At 49.1% G+C, this 21,035-nt stretch overlaps 1 protein-coding gene across 10 annotated transcripts in view; it reads left to right on the forward strand.

Moving 5' to 3' along the window:
• Positions 1 to 21,035, forward strand: part of Pdzd2 (PDZ domain containing 2) — a 372,386-nt gene that overhangs the window by 343,148 nt on the left and 8,203 nt on the right. For all 10 annotated transcript variants that reach the window (XM_029469405.2, XM_029469409.2, XM_029469406.2 and 7 more), the window contains 7 exons: positions 636 to 670; positions 1,503 to 1,659; positions 3,250 to 4,037; positions 6,600 to 6,744; positions 12,920 to 16,889; positions 17,648 to 17,765; positions 20,640 to 20,741. In XM_029469405.2, coding sequence (XP_029325265.1) covers positions 636 to 670; positions 1,503 to 1,659; positions 3,250 to 4,037; positions 6,600 to 6,744; positions 12,920 to 16,889; positions 17,648 to 17,765; positions 20,640 to 20,741 — 5,315 coding nt within the window. The remainder of the gene's footprint in view (positions 1 to 635; positions 671 to 1,502; positions 1,660 to 3,249; positions 4,038 to 6,599; positions 6,745 to 12,919; positions 16,890 to 17,647; positions 17,766 to 20,639; positions 20,742 to 21,035) is intronic.

Genomic DNA, 21,035 nt, shown 5'->3' on the forward strand with positions numbered 1-21,035 from the left:
AAGACCTTTTTATTTTTATTTTTTAAAGCCAGAATTCTCATGCCCTAAATCTCTTTCGCCTGTGACATATAATTTAAAGTCTACGGGCTGAGCTCTTCACCCGTCAGCTTAAAAATTAAGATCAGCATCCCACCGCTTCCCTGGTTCTTTCACGAGTTCCTTTGATGGGGTTCATTGGTTCATTCATCGTTCAGGCCATTCACCAAACATCGCTGGGTACTAAGCAGACAGCAGGTGCAGTGTGCAAGCAACACCCCTGCTCTGGGTTGGCGGGGGTGGGGGGTGGGGGGGGTTGCTACAGAGTAGAGACGGGGACATGCAAAGGTCCACCCACCATTACTTTCCGGTCAGGTAGAAAGAACACTTGGTGGGATCGATGAGGAAGCATCAGAGCCAGGGTTGCACCACATGAGCAGAGTCTTGAGGACGGAAGAGAGGGAGGGAGGGAGGGAGGGAGGGAGGGAGGGAGGAAGGGACAGAGGGAGGGAGGTGGGACTGGAAGGGGTAGATAGCACCCAGGCAAAGGACAGTTTTGTGGAATATGCTTGGTCCCTCCTTTTTTTGGTGAGCTCCATGAGCCTGCTTGCCACTTGAGCTTCATCACATTAACACTTTTGCGAATCCCTCCCACACAGGTACCCCCTTGAAGAGTCCCTCTCTTGCCAAAAAGGTGAGTCACAATGCATTTGGGGACCACACACTGATTTTCAGGAGCCCCTCAGTCAAGCCACAAACCCCTAGTCCGTATGTCTGCCCAGGAACCCTGTCGGCCACTTTACACAAGGAAGTGGCAGCCATACCACTTTTGAGAGCAAACACCCAAAGGTGTGCTTCTCTTAGTAAGTATTCATCCAAGAAGAGATCGCACAGAAAAGAAAAAGCCCCGAGCCTTTCAAACCGCTCACTTTGTGATAAAGGCAGCCAGGGTTCCAGAGAGCCCAAAGCAGTGAGGACACTGGCACGGGATTCAGACTGGACAACCCCGGTCCCATCCCACCAGCAGGCGGCTCATCAGTTGGGCCGTAAACTTAGACTTATTTGTTCTCCTTTCCTAAATCTCCTTGCTTTTTGTTTCGCTGAGGAAGCTGAGAGTTGTAAGAGTTAGAGTTGGCTCAGTGGTTCAGAGATGGACTATTGTCCTGGAGGACGTGGGTTCAATTCCCAGCTCACAACTGCCTGTAACCCCAGTTCCAGGGGATCCAAGACAATCAAGGGAAACACTAACACTAAAACAAACAGATGAACAAACAGATAAATAAAACTATTGTAGGTTTTTCTGGTCATTGCTAAAATGTGCTTCCACCCCATCTAAAAACAGTATCTGGCCTATGTTTTGATGTATTGATGTGGCTTTAGCCACATGGAGATGGGTGGTCACTATCATAGCTGTCCCCAGTGGTCAGGAATTAGAACATGGTGCCCCTGAGGAAACAGGAAGTGGTTAATATTGCTCTACTCCTCTGGTGTATCTCCCTAAACTCCAGCATTTTCTTCTCCAACAGGACTCACTCCTCTCCGAATCTGAGCTCTCCCAGTACTTCGTCCATGACGGCCAGGGCTCCCTTTCAGACTTTGTGGTGGCTGGCTCTGAGGACGAGGACCACCCTGGAAGTGGCTATGAAACCTCAGAGGATGGCAGCCTGCTGACCGTTCCCTCTGGTGAGCAGGAGAGCTCCAGGGGACCCCAGACTTAGCAGTACAATAAGTAATTAGTAGTTCCCCTATCCCTGCGGGAGGCCTCTGGGAGTCTGTCTTGCCCAGGACAGCGAGGAGAGAGAACTGGAAACCATGTGCTTAGCTGAGTAGAGGCAGCCTCTATTCTTGGCCATGGTGACCAACTGTTCATGCTACAGTGAGTAGCTGGACACACATTCTAGTACCAGAAGTGAAGATGGCTTATTCAGGCACCCTTTACATGCTATTTATAACATGTCATCTTGACTTTCCTGGCATCAAATCAGAGTGGGCAACCCAAGGCACTCACAATTGAGGGTAAAGTCCAGTTCTCCTCCCTCACTAGGTCCTAACCGGAATTCTTAGAAAACAGTAAGTTTAAGTTTAAGAAGTGAGACTGTGAGAAACACTGTTAGCAAAAGGTCACTTCTACTCAAGAATCCTCAAGTCTCTTCCCGAATGACATCATCTGATGCAAACTGCATTGGGCTCTCAGACTTCTGCTGTCAAGGTTTCCTACTCATCTCCAGTGTTTGAGCTTCAGAGGGGCAGGCTCAGGGGAGCCACAGTAGGGTGTTCAAATAGCAGGCCTGTGCATTGCACTCTAGTATGGACAGAAAACATGCGAAAGACTTGCAGAGTCGCTCGCATACGTGCCATGCCTCAAAGATGACCTTTGCCTTAAGAAGTAGACAGTCTGGGCTGTATGTCATGCCCTTTGACTAAAGATAAGGAGGGACCTCGGGTGATGGAACATGGATGTGAGGGATGTGTTACCTGGGTTACCTGGTAGAGAGGAGTTCTCTGCATCAGCATTTAGGTCGAACGCCTCCCCCCAACAACTTGGGAGACAAAATGAATCTGAGCTATAAATTCTCTATCTCGAGAGAGCTCAAGTTCAATAGGCTGGAGTTGGTTTTTATTGCTTAAGGATGAGGAGATGGATCAGTGGGTAAAGCACTTGAAGCACAACGTGGGGGCAGGTTTGGATCCTAGAAGCCATGGAAAGGCAGAAATCAATAATCGCAGCACAGCGAGATGGGAGGCAGACAGAAGAATTCTTGGGTGTTGTCAGGTCAGCTAGCCTGCCATATGTAATAGCAAAACCCAGGAGACCCTGTCACAAGCAAGGAGGAAGGCAAGGACAGACTCCCAAGCTTGTGCTCCAACCTCTGCCCATGGGATAACCATGTGCCCACCCACCTGCGTTTACACTCCCGTGCCTCCCAACACACAGAGATGTGCGTGTGTGGATATGTATCAGTATGTCTGTCTGTGGGTATAAAAATGAAGGTGGGCTGGGACAAAGAAAAATAGATGCAATAGGCTGGCTGCCATATTGTTTACGTGGATGTCCGGGGGCCAGAGGTCGTGCCTGGCAGGTTGAATTCAGAAGTGCTTATGTATAGTCACAGGATTGGTCCTGTCAAGTGGCTGGACAAGGCAGACTTTACCCTTGATCAAGAGGGAGCACTTGTAAGAGCAATCGCTGGGATTTACTTCATTAAGGTTATAAAGCCAGGCCAGATTGGAAACTTGTGTTTTGCCTGATTTTTCTCTCTACATCCCTTGCAGCTCACAGGGAGACAGGCAAAGCCAGGGCCAACAGCCTTGTGACACTTGGAAGCCAGAGGGGCTCTGGGCTCTTACACAAGCAAGTGACGGTCGCCCGGCAAGCCAGTCTCCCCGGAAGCCCACAGGTCCTCAGGAACCCCCTTCTCCGCCAGAGGAGGGTTCGTTGCTATGACAGCAATGATGGCAGTGACGATGAAGACTTTGATGGTGAGGGGGACTGCGTCTCCCTCCCGGGAGTCCTCCCAGGTCCCGGCAGGCCTCTGGTACAGGATGACACTAGGTTTGCCTTGACAACCTCTTCCAAAAGTATTGATGTGAGCAAGCAGGATGAACGACTCCAGAAACCGCTGGTCAGCAAGGCCTGCTCCGTGCCTCTCCTCGGCAGCTCACTAGACTCAGAGCACAGCATCCACAGTGAAACAGTGGGTACCCCTCCCAAGGCAGCCAGCCTGCCAGGCTCTGTAGAAACCCCCAAGAATGGGCCTGGAGGCTCCAGAAAAAAGGAAATGTCAGGGTCAAGAAGTTCGCCGAAGCTGGAATACAGGGTCCCTGCAGACACCCAGAGCCCGAGGAGCCCAGAAAATGGTACCTCCCCGCCACAGAAGACTGAAAATCTGGTGTCCAGGCACAAGCCCGTGGCCAGGATCAGCCCACACTACAAGAGATCTGATGCTGAGGAGGCCCCAAGTGGAACAGCCAATGGACCATGTGCTCAGGACTTGAAAGTCCAGGCATCTTCCATGAAAGATCCTGTCGCTGGTCATCAGCCAAGTGGAACTGCAGAGAAGGTAGCTGACTCACTTTTCTGACTGTTGGGTTTGAATACTGTGGGATGGCTACAGAGTGCTTTGTAAGACGCAGGGTTACCTGGGGGAAAGGCGATGACTGGATTACCTTTCGACAGTCATTCAGCGGGGACCTGCTCCTTCGGTGGCAGGCTGTTAGTCATGAGGTCGCTCAGCCAAAGTGTGTGTGTACTCCCATAGAAGGGCCAGCGGTGGTGATGAGAAGGCATTATGGAGTGGGAGGGGAGGGGGTCAAGCCCTGGGCCTGGGGCCAACTCACAGACGAGTTGGCACAAGTTGAGTGCTAACCTGAACAAGTCATCGAGCCTTCCCTAGCCTTGATTCTCAGGGCTGTCGGACAGGGGACAGCTGTCTGCGTTCTTGACTGAGGGGCTTGACCAGCAGATGTTAACGGTCATTCTCTCCAGCTAAGGAGGTTAAGAAGGGTCCTTGATTACTTTCAAGGTCCCTACAGGAATCCTGTGTGATTAGAGCCACATAGAACCCTCAGGTGGGGCAGCACATGCCTGTGATCCCAGCATTTAGGAGGTGGAGGCAGGAGGATTGATAAGTTTTAGGCTAGCTCAGGCTACTTTGGGCTAGCTCAAGCTACATAATGAGACTCCTGTCTCAATAAGAGAAAAAAGAAGCTAAGATAATGTCACACCAAATAAGAGGGTTGAGTCCATTCAAAGTTTATAGTACACCAGGCTGAATGCAAGTTAATTGATACTAATTGTTTGTATGTTAGTTATCTAATTGTTCACTTAATTTTTTCAGTATATCTCTTCTCTAGCAAAATTTCTCTGTGTAGCCCTGGCTGTCCTGTAACTCACTCTGTAGACCAGGCTGGCCTCGAACTCAGAGATCCGCTTGCCTCTGTCTCCCAAGTGCTGGGATTAAAGCCGTGCGCATCACTGCTCAGCATAGATAAATGTTAGATACATTTTTTAAAGTGGGGTGGGTCTGGACAATACTTTTTGTTTTTTTTTTTTTTTTTTTGTGGTTTTTTGAGACAGGGTTTCTCTGTGTAGCTCTGGCTGTCCTGGAACTCACTTTGTAGACCAAGCTGGCCTCGAACTCAGAAATCCGCCTGCCTCTGCCTCCCGAGTGCTGGGATTAAAGGCGTGCGCCACCACACCCGGCTTGGACAATACTTTTATTTAAAATGTTTTTGTCATAAAAATTTTAGTTCTGAAGTGTGACTTTTATGCCTGAGAGAGTAGAGTGTGTCACTCTCTGTAAAGCAGCCTCGGATAGGAGAAGCTCAAAACCAAAGCAAACGTCTTCTCTTTAGTGTTCTTCATTGTTTCAAATATAGCACTTTGTTAAGAGTTTGTGATGTGGTGGTGGTAGCGTTCTTACTGTGTTGGTGGTGGTGGTGGTGGTGGTGATGGTGGTAGTGGTGTGTGTGTGTGTGTGTGTGTGTGTGTGTGTGTGTGTGTGTGTGTGTGTGAGAGAGAGAGAATGTGTTCATGCAAATGTATAGTGCATTCAGGTATGCACTCTCATGAACGTATGGAGTTCTCATGTCTCCTATGCTATTGCTGTCTGCCTTATTCCTTTGAGACAGGGTCTCTTGCTAAACTGGAGCATTGTGGTTTCTAGCTAAGTGAGCACCAGCGAATGCCCCCAGACCCCAAGCTGGGGCGACAGGCAAGGAGACCATACCTTTCTACATTGGGTACCACACCTTTCTATATTGGATTGCTACTTGGGTGCTGGGGTTTAGGCCCTCGTGTGTGCCCAGCACGCAGTCTTCCTGAGCCTTTGCTCCAGCCTCAGTTAGTACTTTACATTAAGGTGAAATTCTTCTTAATGGAAAGTTAACTGTTTTAAAATGTACAACTCAGGGGCCCTTCCCACTCCCACCTCTGTGCAGCGTCCACTCTTCTGGGCTTTCTTGTTTCCTTTCCCTTAGCAGAAATGCAGCAGCTTAACTGAGTTGAGTGCCTGCTCGCTTCCTTGGCTGATGACTGACACTTCGCAGAATGAGTTTAACAGGAGTTGTGAAAGGCGCCTTACACTTCACCTACCTCTTCTGCTGCCACCTTTGGGCCACTTTAGGACACACCCGACTCGGTGGATTAATTTTAAATAAATACAATTGGACTTTTTAGTGAGCTTGAAATTTGTTTTTGTGCTGAGCATTCTGTAGAAGAAAGGGAGATAAAGCACGTGACCCCTGGCCTACGGGAGATCTTGCAGCTCCACACACTGGTCTCCTTTCTCCCAGTTCACCCTCTTCCTCACTCTCAAGCTTAGCAATTGACTTTACAATCTTGGCTATCCTTCCTAAATGTCAGATGGCACCTCTTACCTACAGAAACCTTACCTGCTGTTTTTATAACTATCCTCATCTAATCAGCTTTTCTTTAAAACTTCTGAGATTCAGCAAATCTTTTTTATCCCCATATGAAAGTTGAAAAACCTGAGATGTAGGGATGAGGCGCAGAGCCGGGATCGGCCAGCTCCCAACCCTATTCTCCTCTACTGACGATGCTGTCTAAGGATGCAGAAACCCTGAAAAGCTATTAACACGGTTTCTGCTTCTCATTGTGCCAGGAACTTCGGGGAAATCCCACCCCGGGGGACAGCTCTGTCCCCACCAACTGTGGACCAGCCAGTACCCCATGCCACCCAAACACTGGACTCCCCACAGAGAACCCGCAGGGAGCTGCACCCGAGTGCGGGCCACACCCTGGGACTGGTAAGACTACGTTCTTGTTGGTTTCATTGAGAGACAGGGAAACACATATCCTAAGAAAAGTATTACAAGAAAATAATTTTGAGGAGGAAATAAAAACCACTTAGGGAAACCAATATTTAGATGTTGACATGAAATCGCTGCCCTGACCGCTATGCTTACACCCTGCCCCCACCCCACCCCACCCCGCCCCATGCTTAGACCCTCATGTGCATTCCCCACTGAGTGCATCCATGTTTGATCTTCATTTTGTGACACAGACGAGACATAAGAAATGAATTGGGGTTTTTTTGTTGTTTTTGTTTTTCCTGCTTAGAATCTCCTTACTGTGCTTATATGAAATCAAGTGCACGGAGAAGTGGCAGTAAAAGCCTCCACAAGGAAAAGTAAAAGCTAAATAAGTAATAACGTGGGGGGAACCCCTGAAGGGTTGGGGATCTATGATAATAGAAAAATGAGATAGCTCCCTCATCAAGGCAGTTCCATAAATTGTCATTACATCTTATTTATTTAATGTGTGTGTATATAGATGTGTATGTGAACATATGTGTGTGCATACATGTGTGTGTGCATATGTGTGGGCATACATGTGTGTGCATATGTATGGTGTGTGCATATGTGTATGTGCATGTTGGTGTACATGCATGTGGTATGTATACATGTGTGTATGTGTGTCTGCATATATGTGATGTGTGTGCGCTTGTGTGTTTGTGTGGCTATGTCACATGCCAAAGACACAGGACAATCTCCCATACTCAGTTTTCTCTGGGGGATTGAACTCCGACTGAAGGTTGACAGCAGGCGTCTTTACCCACTGAGCCACCTTACCAGCTCCGGGATGTCCTAAATTGTACAATTTGGAACTGTAGAATAGCCACTCCAGGCATGGTTTTTTTGTTTTTTAAGGCAAAGTTCATTTTATAGCCTATGCTGACCTAGACCTTGTGAGCTCCCTGCCTCAGGCAGACCTAGGTGCTTGTATCACGGGCACACCACCACACCTATCTTCTACCTACACACTGTTGACTACCAAAACTGCAGCCCCCGGAAGCAGTTCCTCGTCCGTGATGAGTCCATTACCATGGTTTCTGCTCCAGCCTTCAAGTTCAGTTCACAAGCATTCACTACTGAAGAAACGTTAAAGGACAGTTTTCATTAGAAACTTGACTTTACAGCGAAGTGTGTTAACTTAAAAGGGGTTCCATTTGAGTCCCATGGGGTTCCATGAAGTTCAGGATGTCATCTTTCCAAATAGCCTTGTTTGAAGCCAGAGCCCACGAGGGCTCATTCTGTGAATGATTCTCTGGATGTTCTCCTGGGATTCACTTGTCCTCAGAACTGAAGAACAGCCAAGGGATTACTTTCTTTTATCACCAGAACCATCTCCTTCTCATTGGAAACAATGCAGAAAACCTTCAATCTATCCGCTCAAGGACTTACTGTAGACAGCCTAATTTTCCTGGTCCTGCGGGTGTTATACCTGGAGGAAATGTTTACAGGCAAACTCTTGGGACCAGAGAGTCATTTACCCTTCCAGCCCCAGAGCCAAAGAGAAGACATACACTCTGTTCCCAGGTACTTTCTGCCTGTTCCGGCTCGATTCCAACCCAGTGCAGGTGTTTGTTTGTCCTCTCTGGACTTCCCTCCAGTCATAGGCCTTGGAGAAAGAAGCAACTAATAAACACAAGTGCCAGGAACTGATGATGTTTAATATGTATTAATTCACGTGATACATTTCATACTTAAGGAACCTTTGAACATGCTGTGCTTGGCTATCACTGAGTTCTTACATGCAAGGAGCCAGAGAGGGTTGGAGTAATGGTGCTGTGGCGCCCTCTAGGGCTTTGGAGGTATAACTCCAGTGTTTGACCCACGTGTTAAATTACCTGACTCCTACAGTTTTTTAGTCTTTGTCTTTCTGTGATGTTTTCATTCTCTCAGTTAAAAGGGCCAGCAGAGACCTTGACATGGGCATGGCCTTTCCTCCTGCTAGTTTCATCACAGATGGCTTAACTGTTTTCCAGTGTAAAGGAAAGATATTCTTCAAAATCTAACTTTTTTTTTTGAACACATAATTGATAAAAGAAAGAATTCTTTCTTATCCTTACAAAAACAAGTTTGCTTTTTGGGCCCCTGAGATGGCTCGGCAGGTAAAGGTGCTTGCTGCCAAGCCTGAAGACTTGAGTTCAATCCCTGGGACCCACATGGTAGGAGAGAACTGACTCCTACAGGGTGATCTCTGACCTCCATATATGTGCCATGGCACCATGTGCCCACACATATACACGCATAATATATAGATAGTAGGGCTGGAGAGATGGCTCAGTGGTTAAGAGCCCTAATGGCTCTTCCAGAGGTCATGAGTTCAAATCCCAACCACGTGGTGGCTCACAACCATCTGTAATGAGATCTGATGCCTTCTTCTGGTGTGTCTGAAGACTGCTACAGTATACTTATAATAAATAAATAAATAAATAAATAAATAAATAAATAAATAAATCTTTTTTAAATTATCTTTAAAAAGAAAAAATATATAGATACTAATTTTTAAAAATCCTGCTTCTTAGAAAAATGTCTACAGATGATACCAGGCTGGCAGCACGTGGGCATCATACACAGGTCAGGTCAGATCTAAGTCCAGTCTCTGACGAAGGCAGTGACACCAGGCCAGTCACTCAAGCCCCCGATGGCCTGCCTCATGGGCTCGACGTGAGGCCTCTGTGAGGCTTCCGTGTACTAGACATAGTAAAATGGTATGTGTTCTGTGTATGAGCCTAGGCGAGTCTCCTAAGAACAATCACGTATGAGTATCTATGCCTAGCAAATAGGCACTTGGTAGATATGTGTAGGCACCCACAGTTTTCCTGAGATGGTTTTCAGAAATGAAGACTGATTCACCCTTGGATGCAGGAGCATGGCCACCTGATTATAGCTACGCTGCCGATGAGGGCTGACCTCTAGCCCAGGCAGCTCTGACTTGTTCTCTTGGTCTACCACTCTTAAAACCAGGAGTGACGGTGAAAGCCTCCAAGGACTCTTTAGAACTATGGTGAGAAAAACCCTAAAGAGGTGTGTGAGGGTAGCCACTGTTTGTCGATATTTGTGATGAACGCAGGGGTATAGAGTATAAAAATTAGATGGGTTTTGTGTGTTTGTGTGTGTGTGTGTGTGTGTGTGTGTATGACCGAACTGAGAAGGAAATTTTAAAGTTGCCAGAGCCCTCTGAGGAAACCAGTTGTTATTCTTTGTGTCCTGTTGGGCCTGTTGTGTGTACAGCAGCCTTTTATTTTCTCAGTATGGTACCTCACATACTTTTTTAGTAGCCTCAGATACCCACAGACAACAGTATTCAAGCAGCTACTGTGGCAACAGTGCTCCTGCATGACAGGTGTGGCCTGGCAGGTCATGCCAAGCCCTGGTGACTCAGCTGCACCTGTGTCCCATAAGCTTCCCACACCCTGCCATCACGGGTAGTCAAGGCTAATTGGGCCCTGTCGCCCTGGGGATGTTCCCATTAGTGGACCTTTGGCGGGGGTACCAAATGAAGCGTTATTGTGAAAGACAGTACAAGGGCTGCCTCCAGATAACTTCATCTCCCTCAAATAAAACCCTCTGCAGGGGCTAGGGATGGTGGGGCACTTTCCTAGGATGCACAAAGCCCTGGCTTGAATCCCCAGTGTCACATACATTGGTTTGTAGTGGCTTACACTTAGGATTTGAGCATTTAAGAGGTAGAGAGAAGGGCTGGAGAGATGGCTCAGCGGGTAAGAGCACTGACTGCTCTTCCAAAGGTTCTGAGTTCAAATCCCAGCAACCACATGGTGGCTCACAACCATCCATAATGAGACCCTCTTCTGGAGTGTCTGAAGACAGCTACAGTGTACTTAAATAAATAAATCTTAAAAAAAAAGGAGGTAGAGAGAAGAGGATTTGGAACTCAAGGTCATCTGGTGTATATATATATATATAGTTCAAGGCTAGCCTGGGACACTTAAGAACCTGCCTCAAATACTAAACAAGCAAACAAACAAATCTTTGAAGACACACTTTGCGGTAAGTCACATTGCTAATAAAAATTGCAGAAAGCTTTGCCTATTAGTGAATATTTAGTAAGCGGATCTGAAAGTGTTAGCAGCCAGAGACATGGCTCAGTGGGTTAGATCCCTGAGCCCACAGGGTGAAAGAGCAGAACACACTCCTACAAGTTGTCCTCTGACCTACACACATGCGTAGTCACACTCACACACACACACATACACACACACACACACACACGTGCACACACATGCACATGCAGTAAGTGGTCTTCGAGTCCCTTCCTCTTGGCACACTGCCCCTCTCCCCTGTATCTGGTGTCAGCAGAAGTAAAAACGCTATGCTAGAGAGTTCAATAGTTGAACGAGAACAACATCTGGATCAGCAGGTATTCCTGGCAGCAGCTCGTCTACCACAGCAGGCCTGGGTAGTTCCATGCCATCTCCATGGGCGTCTTGATGAACCAGCCTTGTTATTGCCACACGCTCCACACGGAGGCCACAGGGTTCAGGTTTAGCCAAGCACAGGCTGTGGAGCAAACCCTGGCTCTCCCGCCTGTGAACTGTGAGTTTGGGCATGTTACCTAACCATTCGGTGACTCCCTTCCTCGTTCTCTCAATGCACAGGGCCCACCCACCTCCCAGTACTGGGAAGAAAATTAACTGTGTGGAAATCTCCTTCCACGGTGCTAAGACTTCATTATTGGCTAATAATTAGTTTGTAATTATTCATAAAGGGACAACAGGAGGGGGAAAATAGATTCAATTAAAGCCAAGCCTAGTGACACAAACCTATAATCCCAACCAGTCCTGAGGCCAAGATAGGATGGTGGCAGGTTCATGGCCTGCCTTACTGAACTTATTGAAACCCAGTATCAAAGTGTCATGTGAGCTGGGGCCAGTAAGATGGCTCACTGGTCATCGCAAGGTCATCGCAAGGTCGCCCTCTGGTATATAGTGAGTTCAAGGTTAGCCTGGGATACTCAAGACACTCTCTTTTTTTAAAAAACATTTTTAATAGATTTATTTTACTTATATGAGTACACTGTCACTGTCTTCAGAAACACCAAAAGAGGTCATTAGATCCCATTACAGATAGTTGTGAGCCACCATGTGGTTCCTGGGATTTGAACTCGGGACCTTTGGAAGAGCAGTCAGTGCTCTTAACCACTGAGCCATCTCTCCAGCCCCAAGACTCTGTATTTAAAATTAATTAATAATTATAAAGCTTTGAGGACATATACTTAACATTTGGGGTAACACTGCTCAAACGAAGACCTTTTGTGGGTCACATGTCAAATGATATTAGCCCAAGAGAGTGCAGTGCATGCTACTGGGCTTTCTGAGGAGACACCCTAGGACAGAGCGGCTCTCAGCACCTGCCCTGAGTGCCCCCCTTCCAACGGTCCCTGCTTCTCGGAACTGTGTGCTCTTCTGTGCCTCTGGGCTTTCAGCCTGGTGTTCTCCCCACTCGGAGCAATCCGTCCCTCATGAGCCCCTCTCAAGCTTCCTCTACCGTCAAGGCTTCCTGGAATAACTGGCTCTCAGATCCCCTCTTTTCGACAAGTCACTTCAAAGCCGAGCTGGAGCTCAGTACCAACGAGGACCCCATCTGGAGCATCAGCTCTGTCTCCTGTGCAGCAAAAAAAAAAAAAAAAAAAAAAAAAAAAGCAAGCCTCCTTGGGGTTTGGAGGTTGAACTGTTTCTTGGTACAGTCGGAGTCACTCATGGTCAGATAAATAGATGCTGGAACGAGGTAAGACACGAAGCCTCTGCCCAGTCTAGGCCAAAGCTAAGGAATACGACCAACGGGGTCTGTCTTTCCAGAACTTCTGACGGCAGAGACGCTTGGGTAAAGAAACCCAGGCAGGAGATTCCTGGTGTCTCCTATCTGAAAGCAAACAAAGAGGGAAATGGGCAAGTTTAAATGTCTATTCTGCTTGTCCCAGTTACTTTAAGGCCATTAAAGCAGGGTGGTGATTCCTAGATCTGAGCACTCTACAATTGGAGAGACAAAACCCAGAAGGTCTAGATGTAGGCTGTGGACATCTGAGAAACAGGATTGAGACGGTTTGTGTTTGCAGAACTTCTAGAGGGTTCCCGTTTGCTTACACGTTCCCTTTCCTCTCCCCTACCCTATACAGGATGGAACGGGTCCTCAGACCATCTCCCTTCCCCAGGGAAGAGCAGGGAAGTTCGTCCTGACTCCAGCGAGACTTCTGCAGTCACCGAACAAGTCCTCCAACCTGAGAGCCTCAGCCAGCCTGTGTCTCCCGGCACCTCGGAGCCTGAGTCCCAGGGCGTATCTAAAATGAAGCCAGCCAGCCAGAGAAGCCTGTCTCCCAGGGAGAAGGCCTCAGCTCCTCCCGACTCCAGCAGGACTTGGGCTGCCCCCGGGGACAGCACTCCCAGCACCAGGAGAGCAGCTGTCCCCATGAGCATAGGAGCGACACCAGCTTCGGCCATCCCTCATCCCTCCCTCGTGGGTCAGGAAAGGAGCCGAGGCCCCTTGGGTCCCAGCAAGGCCCTGGAAACTCCAGGACACTGCGTACCTACAAGCTTGAAAGATAGGGCTCTGCTTGAAGAAACAGCGTCAGCATCTGGAAAGTTGTCACATGCCGGTCCCTCTGTGCCAGTGACTACTGATGGGACCCTGTCGGGGAGCACAGAGAGCCCCGTGACAGACATTGACAAGTTCATTGGGGAAGCCCCGGAGGCGGCGTGGCTTTCTCAGTCTCCTCAGAGAGCAGACTGCAGGGCTCACCAGGACATTTTTGAGAGTCAGCCACCAGGGGGAGCTGGGGGTGGCAGTTCCCGCCATGCGAAGACCGGAGGCACAGGCTCGCCCCCACCCTCTCAGTGGACCTTCCAGCCTTCCGTTCTGGATTCCGTCCATCCTGACAAACTGTTGGCTGGGAACAAAAACTTTCTGAACAACTACTCTAGAAATTTTAGCAGTTTCCACGAAGACGGCGTCTCCCTAGCAGGCCCGGGTGGCAGTTCGGAGCCGTCGCCCTCGTCCATGTATGGTGATGCTGAAGACTCGTCTTCAGACCCCGAGTCTCTTGCTGAAGATCCACGAGCAGCGGCCAGGAACAACTGGCCAGTTCCTCCATCTCATGAGTCCTCCCATAAGGAAGGTAGCAGTGAGTCTGAGGACGAGCAAATAGAAATCTGTGCCCCAGGTGGTTGTCCTGAGACCCCAGTGCCTGCCCAGGCTGCATTCGGCGCAGTTCCCCCGGTACAGCAGACTGTGAGGGAGCCGGTGGGGGACTCCTGCGAGAGAGCCTGCTTCATGACAGGCGCCTCGAACACTTGCATCCCGGGCTCTTCCCAGCCATTTTCCTTCCTGGATGTAAGCTCTCTGGAGCACGAGACTTGGGCGGGCGTACAGGCTCCACGGAGCCACAAGCCCAGATGCGCAGAGGAAACCATGGCCGTCAGCAGCACAGGGTCAGTCGTGGGAGACAGCCAGCCTTCCCAAATGACCAGACCTTGTGGAAACCCGCCATTTGTGCTTAGGAACCCAGAAATGGTAAATGGTTTGGGACAGGACCTGCTGGATGAGGGAACCCCAAACGAAGGAGCAGATGCCTCTCATGTCACGAGCAGTTTGTATGCCCTCGGGGCCGAGGGCCATAAGAATGGAGAGGCCGTTTTGGCAAACCTACACATTGCCAAAGGCGGCAACCTGGACGGCTTGCTACAGAAACCAAAAACGACCTCCAGGAGGCCTATCATGACCTGGTTTAAAGACATAAATAAAGACAGCCAAGGCACACATTTGCAGAGCAAATCTGAGAAAGAACAGCCCTCGATGCTCGCTATGAGTCCTGGCTCAAAAGGCAACACGGTGAACACCAGCCACAGGAAGGGAATGGCTGTGCCTAAGAGTCCACCTCCCCAGCAGAAGAGTCAAGAACATGAAGACCTACCCCCTAAAAGCCCAGTGGAAACACTAAGTAACTGTCAGAAGCCCAAGGGCAGCCCGAAGCTTAAGAGGCTGAACAGCAAAAGCAAAGCCAGTCTGGAGGCACCTGTGGCCAGTCCCGCTAAGGGCGGCAGGACCGACCACAGGAAGTCCTTGCCTTCACCCCAGGCTGCCCATAAAATGCTTTCTAAGGCAGTGTCACACAGGCTCCACATAGCTGACCAAGAGGAGCCTAAGAACAGTGCTGGGGACACCCCCAAGCCTTCCCAGTGTGTGCCAGAAAGCAAGCCACCCCTGGCTGCCTCTGGGTCGCTGAGGACCTCTGCATCTGACACAAGCATTAGAACCATTACTTCTCCCCTGACCTCCCCCAAGCCTCTCCCTGAGCAAGGTGCAAGCAGTAGGTTCCACATGGCTGTCTACCTGGAATCTGACACAAGCTGTCCAGCCACCTCCAGGTCCCCTAGGTATGGACCAGAGGGCAAGGTGCCCCATGCTAACTCTGGGTCAGTGAGTCCCTCCACATCGAGGACCAATATAGCCTTGGCAGGGGTCAGACAGAGCAAGCAGTTCATACCCAGCAGAGTAGACTTGGTGTTAACAGAAGCGGCCCAGCCCCAGGGCATCAGTGAGAAAGGAACCGAAAAAATGGCTAGTGATCCTCTGGAAAGGACAAACCAGCTAAAAATCGTTGAGATTTCTTCTGAAAGAATGCCAAAGAATGCATGTGGCGACAAGCCACCTGATAGTGACAGAAAGGGCGGGTTCTTAACCCAGAGCAACTGTCAGGAGAAGAGTTCAGTCCGACTCCGGCAGTCAGCGGAATCGTCCCCAAAGCATCCGCACTTCCCTTCCTCCCAGACCTCCCAGGTGGAACGGGAAATGCGCTGGTCCTACAGCATGGCCAGACTGGCCGAGTCCTCCTCCTCCTCCTCCTCTGCCCCGCAGCTGCCCTCCAAAATGCCAGATTACTCCCAGGGCAAATCCAGCCAAATGCCAGCCTCCGTCGGGGTGCCCAAAAGTGGCATACCCGTAGGCCTGGCCGGAGAAGAGCCGCCCTACTTCACACCGAGGCCAGCCACCAGGACTTATTCCATGCCAGCCCAGTTCTCGAGCCATTTTGGAAGAGAAGGTCCTTCCCCACCCAGCCCAAGTCACTCGCCTCAGGACCCCCAGGTCACTGCGATGAGTGGCAGTCTCTCTGAGAAGTCAGCCAAAGGCGTGACTAACGAACATGGCGTGTACAGTGTGAAACCTCTACTGGAAACACTTAGGAACCCGCCACCAGTGGATATGGGGGATGTCGGTGCAGTCCCTGAGGCAAGCAGCCTCATCCCAGACAAACTCAAAGTCACCAGGAGACACTACTACTGTGAGCAGAGCTGGCCCCATGAATCTACCTCGTTTTTCTCTGTGAAGCAGAGGATCAAGTCTTTCGAGAACCTGGCCAATTCTGACCGGCCTGCGGCCAAGTCTGCCACATCCCCGTTCTTATCCGTGAGCTCCAAGCCTCCCGTTAACAGACGGTCATCTGGCAGCATCACTTCCGGGAGACCCAGTGATGGGACCGCAAGGTCCCTGAGACGCAGCTTGAGTTCCTGCAGCGAGAACCAGAGCGAGGCCAGCAGCCTTCTCCCGCAGATGACAAAGTCCCCATCCAGCGTGACGTTGACTGTCTCCAGGCAGAATCCGCCAGAGACTAATAACAAGGGCCACAGTCCAGACCCAAAGAAATCACTTGTCCCCATGGGAATTCCCATCTCCACAGGGAGCCCAGCCTCACCCATCAAGAGGAACAAGTCCTCTGTCCGCCATGCCCAGCCCTCCCCAGTGTCCCGATCCAAGCTCCAGGAGCTGAGAGCCTTGAGCATGCCAGACCTGGACAAGCTGTGTAGTGGCGAGGACTACTCTGCCAGCCCGGGGGCTGTGCTCTTTAGAACCCAACTGGAGATAACCCCCAGAAGGTCGCAAGGCTCCCCAGCTACCTCTCCAGCCAGCTCTCCAGCTAGAGGCCACGCAGATGTCAATGGATCAGCCTTCCTTTCGCGTCCTGTGAATGGTGGCAATAGAGTCTACCCCAAAGGAAACAGTTCTCCAACCAGTGAGCCTGCAGTGCCCACTGGATCCAGGGAAGGGGGTGAATCTCTGCGGGCCATGCCTTCTGGGAAAAGCTGGTCAGTGAAGTAAGTATCTACCCTACCCTCTTACTCAAACAGGCTGGTTTCCATTGGGAACACTTCCAGGTTTATAAAACAGTAGCAAAGGTAATGAGGGGAGTCCCGAGCTACCTCTCCTCAGCTCCTCCTAACCACTTGCCTTACACAACCCTGGTCCGTGAGTGAGAAATGAGGATTTAACCTGGGACAACCAACCATGTGCACAAAGCCACAAGCTTCAGATCTTGCTGAATCAATTCCACCAGTGTCTTTGCCGATTCTAGGATCCGATCCAGATACCACACACTGCATTTCAGTCAGTATCAGTCCTGGAAGCCACGTATGCTTGCCAGTGTGTGGCTCTGAGAACAGGAGTAACGTGGGGAAAGGACCGTGCTTCAGGGAGTCTTTGGGGCCCTAAGAGCAGCCAGAGTTAAGCGGGGGACTCTCAATGTTTTAAAATGTTCCGCTGGGGCCTCCAATTTCTAAACTTGTCAGAAGTTGTCTTGTTACACTCCTGTACTGGTCCCTAAATATCCTAGAGGGGTCTCTAGGCTCATTTCCTACACTGTCAGTGAAAGATACTCATGCTGGCCTCGTAGGATTCTCTAGTAAACTGTGGAGCAGAACCGATGCCCAACAGGAGGCAGATAGGTGGGAAAATACCCACAGCCTGGCAGGAAGACCTTCCAGACCAATCCTTAGGAAATGGAGAGGCTGTTGTTTGTTTGTTTAATCTCTGTCCAATGGTGTTTGTTTGTTTGTTTGTTTGTTTGTTTACTTAGTTTGGATCAACTCCTTGCCTCAGCGGGGTACCAGCAGAGATTACAGGCCGTTTTATCATTAGTGGGGTCAAAATCCCCCATCCTCCCTCTCATTCAGGAAGCGAAGGCACAATCAGAGGTGAGTGGGGTGCACAGAATGGAGGAATGTGGGTGCAGTGGAGGAGGGGCAGGTGCTGGGCTCAGTCATTGCTCCATGCACTACCTTGCACTGCCATGTGCAGCTGGCCCTTGCTGGCTGCGGTGGGAAATGTTGAATTGGTGTCATTGAAGCAACCGTTCACCAGCCTTTCTATCCAGCGAGCTCAGAGTTTGCAAAGGAAATGCTGAATGCCAGTGAACTGTCCCTTTCCGTGTTGACATAAACTAGCAAGCGGTGCCACCTGCTGGTGAAAAGCTCACATTGTTAGACCCACACTTATGCCCCGGGGTTTAAGAGTGCCTAAACTCCAGTCTGTAAGGTCAAAGATTCAGAATTTAAATGAACCACATGTGACAGTGAACAGTAGTAATAACAGAGACAATGGGTTCCCATCTAGAATGTTCCTCGCGGGACAGTAAGAAATTGAACCTCGACAGATGAATATTTGTTGAGAGCAAGGCAAATAGGAATGCGTGATGAGATACTAACGTTTACATGACGTTTACAAACATTGTTTCCATAACCCCCACATCCTCTTGGGTACCATTTGAGGTTTCTCAGTTAAGCTGCAGCCTTACCATCTCGTGGGCCAGGATGGTGAGGAGATGGGGTTAGGGTGGAGACTGGAAACAGACACCTATTGGTTCCTGCTCCCTTCAGATTCTCAGCCCACTGGGACAGTCAGGACACGCTTCGAGGAATCAAGCGCTTTCATTTGGAGTGAAAGGGACTGTTTATCAGCTTGTACCTTCCTTCGGTGGCAGGCATGTGTCACAGGCCACAGGCTTACTCTGAGATATAGTCTCATTCTTTCCAGGAGGCCTCTTCTCTCCAAAGGAGCCAAAAAAAAAAAAAAAAAAAAAAAAAAAGCCTCAACCAGACACATACATAAGCTATACATTCTCAGAACTGGAGCGCAGACAAAACGCCAGGCACTGCTATTAGATCGATTCCCTGAACAAGTGTACAGTTTGGCGTCGGGGACCATTCCTGCTTGCGTTAGAACGAGGGTTTCTTTTCCTGTCTTTTGTTTTCAGTTGATTTGAGAAAGCAGGGAGTGCAAAGCTAGCCCGATCCTGCTATCTTTGTGCTGCGTTTCTCTGCTTTCCCCAGAGAGTATGGTGCACTCAAACCAGAACGGCACAAACCAGTGGCCTGTGGCCTTCCGGTGTACCCTGAAAGATGAAAGGGGACAAAATCCAGCTTGCTTTTCTGACTACCACAAGCCCAAGTTTTGGAAGGAGTTCCCTGTCCATCAGGCATCCCAATGCTGTGCCAAATTTCTTGGGCAAAATCAAGCCTTATCCTCAGCCGCTGGCACACTTGTTTTCCCAAATGCATCCCCCCCCCCAAATGAATTTAAATAAATGGAAATTTTGATGGCTGTGTGCCTGTTTTAAGATACACTGTCACTGCTCTAGGGAGTATTCGCCTCTCAGCATCTACCTTCCAGGAGATGCACAGGAGACATTCACTAAGCCACACACTTCTGTGCTTGTTTAGAGAGCCTAGTGGTCAGGGTCTCCTTTCTGTCCACCCGTCTGGATGACTGAAGGTGCCCAAGTCTTCATGACTTACCAGTAGAACTAAGCGCCCCTCCATTAGGTTTTCTGATCAGCTGACCCAACAGGTGGTTTTCTGCTTCCTTTTCTCTTAACAAATCAGTCCTCAGAGGTTATCATTAGCTTTCTCCAGTAACGGCGAGCTTCTGATCATCTAGAAGCCATTGATGGTTACTTCATGATAAAGCAAGCAGTGTTGAACTTGTTGTGGACCACTTAACCAGTTGTGTTTAATCTTCTATTTCAAGATAATCCTCTGACTGATGCTTCGAAGCAAGGCAGTCTAATGTTCTATAACCTAGAAAGCTACGAATGCTCTAGAACACTACTAAGAATGTTCTAGTCTCATATGGTTGACAGCTTCACCCACTTTATTTTATGACTACCAGCTAGTCAACTGTACCTGCAAATAACTCAGGAACCCAAATGTGGGAACACTGGTGTATTTAAACATGGCTGTAGCATGATGCCTCTATCCTGCCTCTTCACTCTTAGCTGTCTGTTGTAGAAACCCAGGTTTGCTAGAATGCCTGCCTAGCATACACAAAGCTTTGGGTTCAAACCCCAAGACTGCATGAAACCAGGCATGATAGCACACTCTGTAAGCCTAGTCCTTGGAAGATGGAAACAAGATCATACCATAATTAAAAAATCTATTTCTGATTTTTAAAGAAGGTCAGAGGTAAATGATCGCTCTTGGGAACATAACAAGTTTGAGGCCAGCTTGGGCTACACGGACCCTGTCTCAAAATAATAATACCTAAAACTATAGACTTAAGAGAAATATGGCACAAAGAGCTCCCTACACGACAGAGGCACACACTGGTCAAATCTGGAAAGGCTGTGATTTTCCTCAGATGGCTTGAAAACTTGGGGACCCAGGAAAGCTCCTGCCTCTGTCCTCATTCTAGTTTACCTTTCCGGGGTCCCACAACTGCAAGGTAGATAATCGCCTGTGCATGGGCTAGAGAGATGGCTCAGCGGTTAAGAGCACTGGCTGCTCTTCCAGAGGTCCTGAGTTCAATTCCCAGCAACCATCAGTAATGGGATCTGATGCCCTCTTCTGGTGTGTCTGAATATAGCTACTACAGTGTACTCATAAATAAAATAAATAAACCTTTGAAAAAGTACCTTGTACATAAGCCCACATGGGGCAAATACAGAAATACACAAAGGCTGAGCTGGGCTCCTCCACATTTCTGGGTTGGAGAATTACTAAGAGTCCGCATCTCCATGGGGACTTAGCTTAAGAGTTTCTCAAAAGAGTAAATTGTCTGTTTCTCTTCACTAGAATAAAGAAGACATTTGCTTTATAGTCTTGAATAAAAAAGAAGGCTCGGGTCTGGGATTCAGTGTGGCAGGAGGAGCAGACATGGAGCCAAAATCAGTCATGGTAAGTAGCTCTCGGGGCATCCCAATGTAAGCAGCAGAGTTTGATGGGGACACAACAGAGATGGCTGAGTTTTGCTCCCCGTTAGCCACATGAACATCGGAGTGTGAGGAGGGCAGTATATAGTATTTCCACTGTCAAAGATGAGTGTTTTTATAGATAGCTAATGTGGCATGTAGGGCAGATGCATTCGTCAGCATAATTACCTACATTGTGGTCATTTAAGTTTAAGCACTGGGAAGGAGAGTCAGGGGCCCACACTTGCCACTTGCAAACAGTAGCACTTTGAAATCACTT

This window comes from Mus caroli, unplaced genomic scaffold (assembly GCF_978045245.1).
Source record: "Mus caroli unplaced genomic scaffold, Mus_caroli_1 scaffold_16, whole genome shotgun sequence".
Classification (NCBI taxonomy): Eukaryota; Metazoa; Chordata; class Mammalia; order Rodentia; family Muridae; genus Mus; species Mus caroli.